A 13,341-nucleotide genomic window follows, 5' to 3' on the forward strand; every position below is an offset into this window, starting at 1 on the left:
TTGCCAGTCCTTTATATCCGAGCATAATGAATATGCATGTGGTTACTGTTATTTTTTAATTCTCTGTGTCGACAAGATTTGGTTAAGGCTTATCAGCTTCTGGGGCAACTCTGGCTATTTGCCTTTTAGTTGAAGGCATTGAACGAGTAAGTGTGTTACCTTTTAGGGATTTACAAATAAATTAGCCAAAATTTCACATGCAAGACAAAAGTTCAGGTATGTGATTTGGGAGTTGAAGGCCATTTCGAAGTCAGATCCTGATAACATCCATGACAAAATCTGACACAAGTAGTTTTCCTAGAAAATGGTCAAATATGATATAAGTATTTTTTCAGAGGCAGAAAGTGTTATTAATAGAGGCTTTAAATTTAGCACAGCTTTGTAAGGAATTTATCTCAAATTGGTATTGTCTTTTTGTTCTTACCTTAGCCCACTTTTAAGATAATTTTGATGAATAAATTGAGTTCTGCTTTCAGTGAAAGAAAAGACCAATTCTTTGTTTACTAGTTTGTTGTAAGGTTATTTTAGCCTTTGTTTCTTCTAGATTTAAGTACAAACTATTATTTATTTTCCATTAGCTGAGAAATTTTGACATTTCCTATTTGTGGTTGCATTTTAAAATTGAGGACATTCTCCCCACTTTCACCTTGGGAATCGATGGCCAGACTAACACATATTTCCTGTTCCTGCCGCCTCCCACTTCCATCTCTAACATTTTTGTTAATCTCAAGAAAAAACTGATCTCACATCTTTTAAATTACTTATGAAACCTTCCAAAATTATTAAGTTTTCTTGGAAGCTATGAAAACTTATCCCAACAAAGATTTAAGACAGTACTGCATTTGATGAACATATAGAATTTATTACCTTTAAAGATTACTTTTTGAGTTAGAATCATAAAATGAAGTAAGACTTAGATTGCTGTGCTATGTCCTTGAGGAATAGTGGTTACAGAAAAAATAAATGGGAACTGCAGGTGAGAGTCTATAATCTTGCTTAAGTATTGAATCTTAATTTTCATGTTAAGAGTATTTAATTTGATTTTAAATTTGTGGCTTCTAGAGCTTTAAACAAATATTTTTATATAATTAAGAGCTATATGTCGAGCAAATGTAATTATAGCTTTTAATTAGTTGTTTAATTACATGTTTAAGAAAATTTCAGTTTTTTCCTACTTTAATCACATGTTCTTTTCAACCATATTGAAGGTAGTTCTACTTGAACTGGTATCAATCCTCTTTCTGGAAAATATCTTGAATGAAGAACATTATTAAAGGTTCATTCACCACGCTGTTTGAGTTGAAAAAGGAACTCTGGCATTATCTGAAGTTGTTTAGTCTTTTCACTGAACTTTGTGTCAGGATTCACTTTAGTTAAATGAATACGCAGGCTTCTGATTTCTTTAGATTTCTTGTGCTGCACAGTCCTGGAACCTTTTCCATTAATAATCATCAGAGAGTGAGAAATGTTTTACTGGTGGGAAGAGGGAGAAGATCCTTGGTTCCTTGTTTCTGGATTTCGGGTGAGGTGTGAAGTCTTGGCCATCTAAGTAGTCATGGACCCCGTTAGCTTTTGGTTTTGCTCCTTCTAAATATGATCCCGGTGAGCCTCACACCCACATGCTGCTCTCAACTGGGTGCTTTGATGGCCCAGCCCAGTCTTCTCCTTAGTGATTTTGATTGAACAGAGATTCACGTAGCTGGTCATCTCCATGTTCTACAGGATTCTTCTTTTTAATCTCTGTCCACTCACGTTAAAATCATACCTGCATGCTAGTCTGCAAGAGTAAGGATGTGTGGAGGTGACGTCAGAAGAATGAATACGAGGCTGAGCAATGTACTGGTAACTGGAGTGCTTAGAGCATACACCCTCCACAAATCCACACTCCTCCTCCTGTCCTGGCGTGTTTTAGGAGTCCCCTCTGTGCAGATGCGAGGCAGGTGGGAGGGATCTGGTGAAGTTGTCTTTGGAGCCCTGGCGGCTGCTTCAGAGCAGAGACTCCTAGCCTCCTAATGGTTATACTGCTTTTGAAGGTTCCAGGTCTGTGCAGCACAGTGTGGGACTCCAAGAGTGTGGATCTGTGGAGGCATTGTGTGTGGAGGACTCCAGTTACAAGTAAGTAACCTGGTTTCCCGTTGGCCCCTGACTCAGAGCAGAGGGTCTGGACGGATGTGACCCAAGTTGCAGCGAAGTCTTTATGGGAGTCTCATTTTGATTTGTTTCTAAACCTAATTAGGAAATAGGGTTTTGACCTTCTGCTTTAGTCATCATCTTGGTATCTCTAGCACCCAGCACAGTGGCTAAACAAGTGGATGATAAATCATGTTTGTTAAATGAGTGAAAGGATAGGGTGTGAGAGTTTGTTTTGTGTCTGTGTACTTGCATGTGCATGTGTGTTATACTTACAAGGAAAAACTTAAAAACCTGTTTTTAGTTGGTGCCCACCACAGGACTTTGAAAATCCCATGCTAAGCCCATCTCATTTGCCAGTAGGGTGCATGAGTTTCTGTTTTGTAGAAGAAAAGGCCTTTCTTTGCCTGATTCTGTCCCACATATCTTCCTTTCTCTTATCATTGGCTACAAGGGGAAAATATTAAAAAGTTTTGTTGTCTTATCCAAAGAAAATTAAGATGTCATGCAGGATAAATTAATATTTACAGGATTGCATGAGGTTTATTTTGATTGCCTGTATTTCAGAGTAAGTAGACATAAAGGGTGGTGGAAGTGTGAACATAAGCAGAGATGGTCACATTGTAAGCTTTGGAACTGTTCGTTGCTCAGTGGATCACATTTGATTCCTCTCTTCAGGCTGGTCTCTGCTCCTGGATGGGGACAATGGCCTGGAAATTCTTGTCTGAGTTTCCTTCTGCGTTGGCAGCTGTGAATGGGACTGTAGGGTCACATTTTTACTCTTCTACTGTTTTTTCCTCTATTTATACTTAAGAAGCAGAGAATATTTATGTATAAAGATATTTAGAAACTACAAAAGCCTTGCCATAAAATTGGAATCAAAGATTCTATGTTTCCTTGATGCAGTTTCATAATCTTAGGCAATGTAAATGCTGATTATGGCAGATTAGTTCCTTTATGAAAACCACTCTTCCCATGTCATTAAAATTGGATGTATCTAGCTTTTCCATTGATCTACTTATTTTGCCTTTTTTGTAGAACTTAATACTACAACTGGAAGCCTTCCTTCAACAACACCAATGTCTCCATCTGGCATATCTGCTCAGAACCTGGTCATGTCTTCATCAGGAGTGGGAGGAGATGCCAGTGTCACACTGACTCTGGCTGATACTCAGGGTTTGCTGTCCGGAGGACTGGACACGGTCACACTCAACATCGCTTCTCAGGTAGGTGCACTGCCTTTCCCTTCATAGTAGAATTGTTACCCTTTCAAAGAATAATCTTGGGAAACTTTATTAATTTATTCTTTCCTAAATATATATTCTGAACTTTTCTTTCAAAATTAAAGTGTTTTTTTTCTGATTAGAAAACTAGTAATATGAGGGGCCGGCTCCATGGCGTAGTGGTTAAGTTCGGTGTGCTGTACTTTGGCAGCCCAGGTTCGAGGGTCTGGATCTCGGGCACGGACCTACACCATTTGTCAGCCATGCTGTGGTGGCGACCCACGTACAAAATAGGGAAAGATTGGCACAGAGTTAGCTCAGGGCTAATCTGCCTCACGTAAAAAAAAAAGTAATATGTTAAATGCAAAAAGGGAAAAGCAAGAAAATTCAGACAATACAGAAAAATATTTAAAAAAAATCCACTACCCAAACAGAAATACTGTTAACATTTTAGTCTATATATCCTTCTAAACCTTTATGTGCATCCATGCAGATAACCTACCTTAAAATTTTTACAGAAATGAATTTGTGTGTATTATCATCTAGTGTCAACTTTTCCCACTCTTACTGTTACCACCCAAAGGGGAGTTCGTCTGCCCACCTCAAGACATGCCAGTAGTCAAGAGGCAAGGTAATAGAAGAGAAAGGACTCTTTATTACAGCTTGCTAGCAAGAGGGAAGATGGCTGACTAATGTCCGAAAAAACCATCTTAAGGGGGCACAAAATCTTACAGCAGTTATCTAGGCTGGTGGGTTATAGGGGAGGGGGTCAGGAATGTTGACCCTCTGGTGTTAGAGACTGGAAATTGCCACACCAGATCTTTCAGTTGTCATTGATGATGGCTATCAGCATAGACTCTCTGTTTGGGGGTCATCACATTCCTAAGGAACTCAAAAGAACAAAGTTATCATCTTATCACAGCTGGGAAATACATGCATAAGCAGGAGTTGTAAAATCTACAGAGCCGTTAGATCTCCTGGAGGGTGCATATCCAGCTGCGTTACTTTGTCAGAGGTCATTTAAAGTTACAATAGGGTTTCTTTTCTACAGTATGGCTTCCCTTATGTCAACCTTGTCTTGAGCTGGTATCATTATTATATTGTGAATATCTTCCCCTATCAATGATTTTAGCAGTACAAAAGTTTAATGGCTGTATAGCATTTCGTTTTATGGATGAGTTTATTGAGGGCCATATATTGCATTCAAGGTTTCAATAAATAGAGTAGAAATTTTTATGCCCTTAATCACTTACGTTCTTAGGTGAATTCCTGCAAGTAGATATGCTGGATCAAAGGGTGTACATTTTGCATAATGCATTGAGCTAAGACGCTGAAAAACCTTTCAGAGTTTAATTTAAAAAATAATTATGATTAATTATAATGAGGATTTATTATACTAAAGCTATGTCAGAATTTTGTTGGTTGACCTGTCGGATAGTTCCCGTTTCTGTATACTGTCCCTGACTATAAGAAGAGCAGAGTGTGCAGCAGAATTAGAAAGCTCATTTGTTCTTCTGTCTGCAGCACACGTGCTTGTATTATCCTCATCTCCGCTTTTTAGGCTCACTGTGTAAGAAAAACAGTTAAGGCTGTGGCATCTAGAGCAAGATTGGTTCCAATCCTGTCACAGCCCCGGGTGGGCTACTTTGACTCTGGAGAAGTGACTAACCCCTTCTAAGTTCTAGTTCTTTTCATTTGTAAAATAGTCACATTTCCTCTGCCTCGCTCCAAGGCCGGTGTTTAGCTAGTTTCCATCAGTACAAGCAGAAATGGTTGCAGTTGTGAAATGCTCACACAGCGTTGGAAATAGCCCTTTCAGGGCCCCTCACGGAGGTCTGCCAGCACAGCAGGGCCCTCTCCCGAGGTAATGCGTGGCACATGTCAGGTGAGGGCCTGGCGCTCCCTTGGAAAGAGTGGCTTCCATTCTGGCTGAGCAGTGTCAGTGCTAAGTAGCCCTCCATAAGTCTTGCCTTGGGCCCTCCTCTCGTTGCCTCCAGGGACCCTGTGGGAGTGACAGGCTGTGTCTGGGACCAAGAAGCCGGAGGCTGTTGTGTTGCACTCGACTGCATTCCTTCCCTGAGGCTTAGCAGCATTTTCTGCCACTAAAGGAAGTGTCTTCCTGAGCTTTGTACAGTGAATAATTGTTTACAACCGTAACATTTGCTTGTTCTTATACATTATTCAACACCTGCTTGTCATGACATTATTGTTAACTTTCTAAATATTAAAGATTAGTATTATATTTTAAAACTATAGTTGGGACAAAAGTAGCCATCTTAAGATGTAAATGACAGTGTATTTTTTTTCTAGAGAAGGATGCAGGAAGCTTAATTATTTTATGGTGGATTGCGAAGTTTTGTTATTTTCTATCCATGATTCTAGTCACTGCATCGCAGGGCCAAGCTCAGATCACCTGTGATCTGGGTCAGGCACACTGGGTAAGGGAAAGGGAGCCTGGACGAAAGTGTAGGGGAGGAAGAACTATCCCTCTACGCCTCTACCTTCTAGCTTCTGGCTGGTCTAAGAGTTAAATGGACATGAGACAGAATAACAGGAGAAAACCAAATAAATTTAATAACACGTATACATGGGAGAAACCCAGGAAAACTGAGTAACTCGCCAAAACGGCCAGAGCTGCCACCTTAAATACCATCTTCAGCTAAAGACAAAGGATGATGTAGGGGTGGTGGTTTGGGACTTCACAGGGGAGGAAAGCAGTTCACGTGGAGATGGAAAAGCAAATGTTTGGTAAGCAAATGTGTGCCGTGCCTGCAGAGACGATGGGACATGGAGAGAACTTGGATCAAAGGGGCCTTGCTAGGGTCGTCCCTCTCCAGCATACCTGGTTCATATTATACTATACTTACGTATGGCGATAGTTAAAAGTCATCCACAGCACACGGAAAAGCAGAATCTCCTTAAAGGTGCTCAAAGGAAACAATAATGTAAACATTTAAATTATAAATTTTAAAAAGACATGAAAAGGATATATATTTATTATATATATTACTTTTTGATTTTTGTTTCTTTATAAAGTCCATGAAAGAAAATGGTTCTAAAAACAAAGGTGGTCTTAAATAGTTTACTTAAATAGTTTTGTAAATAGTTTATGTCCAAGGGTCAAAGTTGAGTCCATAATAGCAAAATGTTCAGAAAGAATACACTTTTGTAAGTCCATAATTAATCATAATTTAAAATTTGAAAATAGCCTAACTATAGAAGAATATTATGTGGGATAAATGATCATTCTGATGCAGAGAAAAATTAGTTTATTTAAAAATATAATCTGTTGAAGTAAAAGTTAAAATACAGTGATGTATTTTAATTTTTTTAATTAAATCAATTTTTTAATTGTTTAATTAAAAAGTACTGCAAGTATATTTGTAGGGAAATTATTAAAAAATTAGTTATAAAGATTTCTTTTTCAATTGCAAACTTGAGATGAGTTTTTCTTTTCAAACTTTGGACTGGTAGTGGTGGGGTGGGCACCAGGCTGCTGCTGATTATGTGCCACTGCTTGGCCACTTAATCTGACCATTTTATAAGGAAATGCAAACATGCACTTAAAAAATCTACTCAAGAAAGCTAAGTGATTTTTCAGTTCTTGTTTTGAAAACAAAAAGAAATAATCAACTTATTCTTAGAGGGAATTCTATTTTATATGCGTTCTTGTAGGTTTCTTTTTAAACTCTGTTAGTACAGATAATTGGCCTGGTACAAAACATTTAAAACTTGCTATTTAGATGTGTAAATGTGGTTTTTTGGGTCTTCATAACAAGTTAAAATTTGACTGTGGGGTGAACCGGAAATTGGCAAGTCTAATCATTAAAGACTGTTAATGTGAAAAGAGGCCAATTCTAAAGTAGCAGAGATACTTGCAAGTATAATGACTAGAATTGTCTTAGCCCAAGTTGTTTAAAGCTTTCTTAATTCCATGCCCTACTTAGCCTTCATCTTCCTACAAGTTTCTCATGTTGATCCTTACTGGTTCTAAATATCTTGACATTTTCATTGAGGCACAGTGTTTATTTTAGTTTATTAAGAGTTGTATAGGGCAGTGAAATAATGAACTGCTAAGAAAAATATTTCTGGTGAAATTATAGTACATGTGAATAGTAAATTAGGTTGATTTACAGGAACTTGATAGTGAGTCAAATTCGTTGTCATACCAAGTCTCATCCATCAATATGGCCAACTGTTGGTCATTTTTTACCAGTATTTCCCAAACTTGGTTGCACATCAGAATTTTGGGGTCTCACCATCCAAGGTTGATTCAGTAGTTGTGGGTAGGGCTGGCATCTGTGTTATTGTCCACGCCTCTTTCCCATGTGATTCTGATGCAGCTGCCTGGGCTGATTGAACTGTTGAGGTGAAGCCCTGCTCCCCTGTGCCAATGCTTGGAAGCTTGCAAAATTCATGTGCACTTGGGGAATAATGAGAATTATTGTAGTTTCCACCTCAATGTAAACCAAATAGAGCAAAGAAATAAATAGACTGCAAGTAATAATACAAAAAATAAAAATAAATGACTTTCAGATGATATCATTTTAGTGGATTCAGGTCACCACTTCCTTGAGTGCAGCTAGTTGTTGAGCATTTATTTTATTAAACACTTGATTTTTGAATCAGAGTGTTTGCGTTAAGAATACTTAATATTAGCAATTGAAACACCAATAATAAGCTAGTAAATTACATTGTGTCCTGGCTTCTTTAAGTTAAACCTTTTATTTTGAGATAATTGTAGATTAACAGGCAATTTTAAGAAATAATACAGAGAGATCTTGTGTACCATTTACCCAGTTTCCCCCAGTGGTAGCATCTTGCAAAACTATAGCACAGTATCAACCAGGTGTTGTCATTGACACAGTCAAGACACAGAACACGTCCATCATCCCCACAGGGATCCCTCAGGTTGCCCTTTTATAGCCACGTCCACTCTCCCTTCCCCCTGACAACTGCTAACCTGTTCTTCTATAATTTTGTCATTTCAAAACAAAAGGGAATTGTCATTTCCCCTTGATAAACCTACATAAGCTAAGAGTCTCAAATATCTTAGCTTTTGGTTGAGAATATGTGAATTTATTGAGCCAACATTGGTTCTTATGTGTATCAGAATTTCTGGCTAGCAGTTGTGTTTGTCTTTGATTAATAAAATAAGGTAATGTGAATTTATTAATTTTGATGGACACCGTTTTTCAAAGTTGAGTAGTCTGATAAAAGTGGTGGCAGAAGCCAGCAATAGACACCTAACGAAAAGCACAGAAGTAACTGGTATTTGAAAGTAGCAATATTCAACGAACTTCCCTTTGTAAGGGGGATAGGCACGTGAACCTTTATTAGTATAAATGGGAACTTTTCAATCTTTCCATGTTTGTGTAAAAAAATTTGATATGTGGACATACCTAAAATATCACCATTTACTTTTTTTAAAAGTGCCTATGGGAAGTAAAGAATCTAAAACAATTGAAGAGGCTCTCTTTAGAGTCTGTGATGATGACTTTGTAAATTTATCTTCTACCCCACATACCCCATATTTTACCACATTTCCTCTATTTCCCTGTCTGCCTTAGGTAGTGTCTTCCCTGCAAGAAGTAGACCTAAAATTCTCTGATGAAGTTTCTTTAAATGCCATCTGTCTTGTTTTTCATCTCCCCTCCCCCACCTCAATTCTTTGTCTCCCCTGTTGGAGCTCAGCTTTGTGGCTCTCCCGAAGACATTGAGAAACAGCCCTCACCTTCAGCTGCAGGGTACTGGTGACTCCTTACCCCTTTAATGTTATGCATTGATGTTGATTTTTCAAAGTAATGTTTCAAGTGTTTTGATTATGTGTAAAATATGTGTAGAATCAGCTTTGATTTCAGCAGTTCAAGTTGCATACTAAGTTATTTATATATATTTAACATTTGCAGTACGTTGTTGGTTCATTTAAGCTAACCTGCCTCTTGGCTGTCACACCCCCATCCCACCCCACCACATTCATTCTCTTTTTGTCTCAGATTCACAGTCAGTAAATAAAGGTATGCTGGAATGATAATAAGACCCAAAGTAGTTTGTACAGTATAGCAAACTTGTATGTGTATTGTTAAACAAATAAACATTCTTTATATATATATATATAAATTTTTTTTACAACTTTATTGAGATATAATTTATTTTTATACCATAAAGTTCACCCATTTATTTAAAGTGTACAATTTAATGGTCTTTAATATATTTACAGAGTTGTGCAACCATCACCATATCTAATGTCAGGACATTTCACCGGCCCGAAAAGAAACCTTGTACCATTAGCAGTAAGCAGTCACTCCTCATGTGCCCCCAACCCAAGGCCCACCCCACCCCTTACTGTTGTCCCCAGCTCCTGGCAACCTCTCATCTCCATTCTGTCTCTATTGAGTTGCTTATTGTGGATATTTCACATAAATGGAATCATACAACATGTGGTCTTTTGTGACTAGCCTCTTTCACTCAGCATATTGTCTTCTAGGTTCATCCATGTTGGAGCATGTGTCATACTTATTCCTTTTTATCACCAAATAATATTCCATTGTATAGATATACCACATTTTGTTTGTCTATTCATCAGTTAAGGGATATTTGGGTTGTTGCCCCTGTTTGGCTACTGTGAATTGTGCTGCTGTGAACATTCATGTACAAGGTTTCAAGTGGATGTAGGTTTTCATTTCTCTTGTGTAGGTGCCTACGAGTGGAATTGCTGAGTCACGTGGTGATTCTGCGGTTAACTTTTTGAGTACCTGCCAACTTGTTTTCCAAAGTGACTGCACCATAAAAGATCTTTTAAATGATTACTGGATGTGATAACGTTATAACTTCTAACACAGTGGTCATCTTTGCCAGGGCCAGCAGTTCCCTGCCTTACTCACGGACCCCTCCCTCTCGGGCCCAGCAGGAGCAGGCTCTCCGCAGGTCATCCTGGTGAGCCACACCCCACAGCCCTCCTCTGCTGCTTGTGAGGAAATCACCTACCAGGTGCAGTATGCACTTCTACTCACAGTTGTTTCTAGTTTTCTAAAAAGCATAGATTCAGAAGGGACGGGATGGAGGGTTGTGGGGAGTGCTGTGTGGCTCGGGTGGTTGGGGCCCGCTTCTGAGGGGATGTGTCTCCAGCCGAGTCCTGAGTGAAGAGTGTGCTGAGCTGGGGAGGCTCCAGGGGACAGCGTGTGTTGAACGACTGATACTAGACCTCATTCATTCCGGGATTTGGTGTTTAGTGGGGTGGGGTTTTAGCACCACAAAATGAGATGTAGCAAGTAATAATTTGTAAATCTAGTTTTAAATTTATTAGTATCTTCCTGTATTTGCCTACTGATCAGACTTCACATGGCCGTTGACTTGCATTTAGTTCTTTTTGTAGGTTTTCTTGTATTACCTTTGCTGATTCTTTTAAGTCTTATTGTACCTTTTTTGGACACATACATGTGTGTGTGCATGACCTATTTGTCATTTGACTAGTCTCTTTTCTTAAAATGCATGTTTTGGGGGGCCAAAACATTTAGCAAATGATAGTTCTAAATACAGAAGAGTCTAAAAACTCTTTCTTTAAAACTTTTCAGAGTTAGAAGTACAGTTAATACATAATCTTTGAATTTAAGAAGCATTAAATTTTGTGCTTAAGCAGTTTTAGCAAATGAGTTTCAAGATAATTATTCATTGGTCTTTCAGTGGGACAAGGACTATTTTCATAAAGAAATGGGACATACCCAGCACTGGGGATTTCCCCCAATCTGGCCTGAGTAACTAGAGCTTATCTAGCTGAGTTTCAGTTTGTGTAACTTGAGCACATTTGTCTTGGGGGTCCCCAAGACCACGCTCAAGGTCAGTGATGCACGAGAAGGACTCACAGGACTCAGAAATCTGTTCTACTCGTGGTTACAGTGAAGGGACGCAGACACTGAACGCTCGCTTCTCATGAATGAAATATTTGATTCAGAAACAGTTCTGCTCGTATTTTAGTTACTCTAGCTACTGATAAATATTTGTAAGAGTCAATGGATAATAATAGCACCACTAACTCCAGGGTTGTGTTTTAGTTAGTGTACTTCGCTGTGTATCATTTATTTTAATCATGTGGTTTTTTATCTGCGGTACAGAACAGCCTTGAATATCATTTATCCCAGTGGTTTTCAAACTTCTTTTCACTCACAAGAAATGTATTTTATGCAATGACCTGAAAACACAATTTCAAAAACGTGTGTTTTTGTTGTTTCTTTTCTTTACACACACAGACACTCATGTGTGGACACATGCACACCTGACATAGGTGTCACAAAATAATACCTACCCTTATGGCGTGTGACATATTTGCATTTCGTTTGCTCTTCTGATCTTTTCTATTTTATTCTTTTTTTATTCCACTTTTTAAATTTAAAGTACAGATTAATAATATTAGAGCACCTTGTAGAAATATTTTGTTGTTGTTAAGTATTTTTCTTTAAACTTCATCCATTTCTGTATATTCTAGTATTATGAAAAAGTATTTGATAAACTATTTATTAAATAATAAAAATGTTGACAAATATCATCAATTTTCTTTATAATTGTTTATAATTTTCTTTCACTAAGTCATCACATACAAATTTTCATCTGCAAAACTGAACTCTGTTGTTTCTAAGAGCTGAGTGATAAACTCCTCCTGCTTTATTTCTTTCTTTTTAGGATGTTGGTGGCATCCCATTAAAATGATTTGAAAACCTACTAATTGGTTGTGATCCAAAGTTTGGAAAAACGCTTTAATCCCATCAAAAGCTAAAAACACCTTTTGCTACTAAACTAAGTATTATTTATAATGCAGTTTGCTGAGGAAGATCTTCAACTAAAGCAGTAGCATTTTTTTAGCAATATCTTTACTACTTGGCTAAGCTAAAACCACTACCACTAGTAACATTTACTGAATGCTTGTTATGTGCCAGGTTCTGTCCTCAGCACCTTTCTTATATTATTACCTCATTTTACTGTCACCAACCCCTGATAGGGAGGTACTGTTCTTAGTTATCATTTCTCAGGGCCAAGACAGGAATGTTGGAGCTGGATTTGCACCCAAGTGATTGCACACACGTAACACTGTTCTCTTCTCTAACCCCTGCGCAGTCAGCGCACTTCAAGCATTCCAAAGTGGGGGATGGCAGGGGGGTGCGGCGCTGGTCTAATGCAATGCTGAGGGTCCCCAGTGGGCTGGGTATCCCTGTATTAGTGTGTATCTTGTATTATTTTGCCATCTGTCAGTTTGAAAACTGCACCAATCCAGTAACGTCGCGGGATTTCTGACCCGCTCCAGGTAACTGACGTCTCTGCCAACCTGGCCCAGGGCGGCCAGCCCGCGAAGGAGGGCCGGCTGCACCAGTGCTTGGAGTGTGGCCGCACCTGCGCATCGGCCGCGATGCTGCTGCATCACAGCAAGGAGGTGCATGGCAGGGAGCGCATCCACGTCTGCCCCGTGTGCAGGAAGGCCTTTAAGCGCGCCACTCACCTCAAGGTACGCTCTGCGGTGCGGCTCTCATCCCGCCGGTGCTGCTGCTATTCACTTCAGATTAGAGGTGCTCAACAGATTGTACGAGTCAGTGAATGTCGTGGAACTTGCTAGTGAAAAGACCTGAGAAACAAATTTTCCCACTTTTTTGAGGAAAAGGTCAATGGAGGTAAATGTATTTACCAGGTTGTTTTAGGTTTAATAGATCTGTTGGCTGTACAGTTTAACAGATTGCATATTCACGTGCAATTCAAGATCAGTGTCTAATGCAAATGAAAATAACATTGCAATACCATTTCTTACCTTATCAGAGTGGCAAATATTTAAAAAACCTCTCAGCACCTATTGGCGGGGCCGTGGGGAAACAAGAACTCCCGTAATTGCTGGTGAGACTGAAAGTTGGTATGACTTCCTGTAGGGGAATGAGGCGGTACCCAACCAAACTGTATCTGCACCCACCTTGGGAATCAGCACAAAATATATATGCCCAAGATTATCCAT

The 13,341-nt window shown here is 38.9% G+C and overlaps 1 protein-coding gene across 6 annotated transcripts in view; it reads left to right on the forward strand.

The window, feature by feature from the left end:
* ZNF236 (zinc finger protein 236) overlaps positions 1–13,341 on the forward strand; it is a 118,673-nt gene that overhangs the window by 97,826 nt on the left and 7,506 nt on the right. For 5 of the 6 annotated variants that reach the window (XM_058557320.1, XM_058557324.1, XM_058557321.1 and 2 more), the window contains 3 exons: positions 3,169–3,356; positions 10,212–10,343; positions 12,649–12,846. In XM_058557320.1, the coding sequence (XP_058413303.1) occupies positions 3,169–3,356; positions 10,212–10,343; positions 12,649–12,846 (518 nt within the window). Of the gene's footprint in view, positions 1–2,033; positions 2,116–3,168; positions 3,357–10,211; positions 10,344–12,648; positions 12,847–13,341 lie in introns of those variants that run through there. The other variant, XM_058557326.1, reaches the window with a different exon arrangement.

Source organism: Diceros bicornis, chromosome 16 (genome assembly GCF_020826845.1).
Source record: "Diceros bicornis minor isolate mBicDic1 chromosome 16, mDicBic1.mat.cur, whole genome shotgun sequence".
NCBI lineage: Eukaryota > Metazoa > Chordata > Mammalia > Perissodactyla > Rhinocerotidae > Diceros > Diceros bicornis.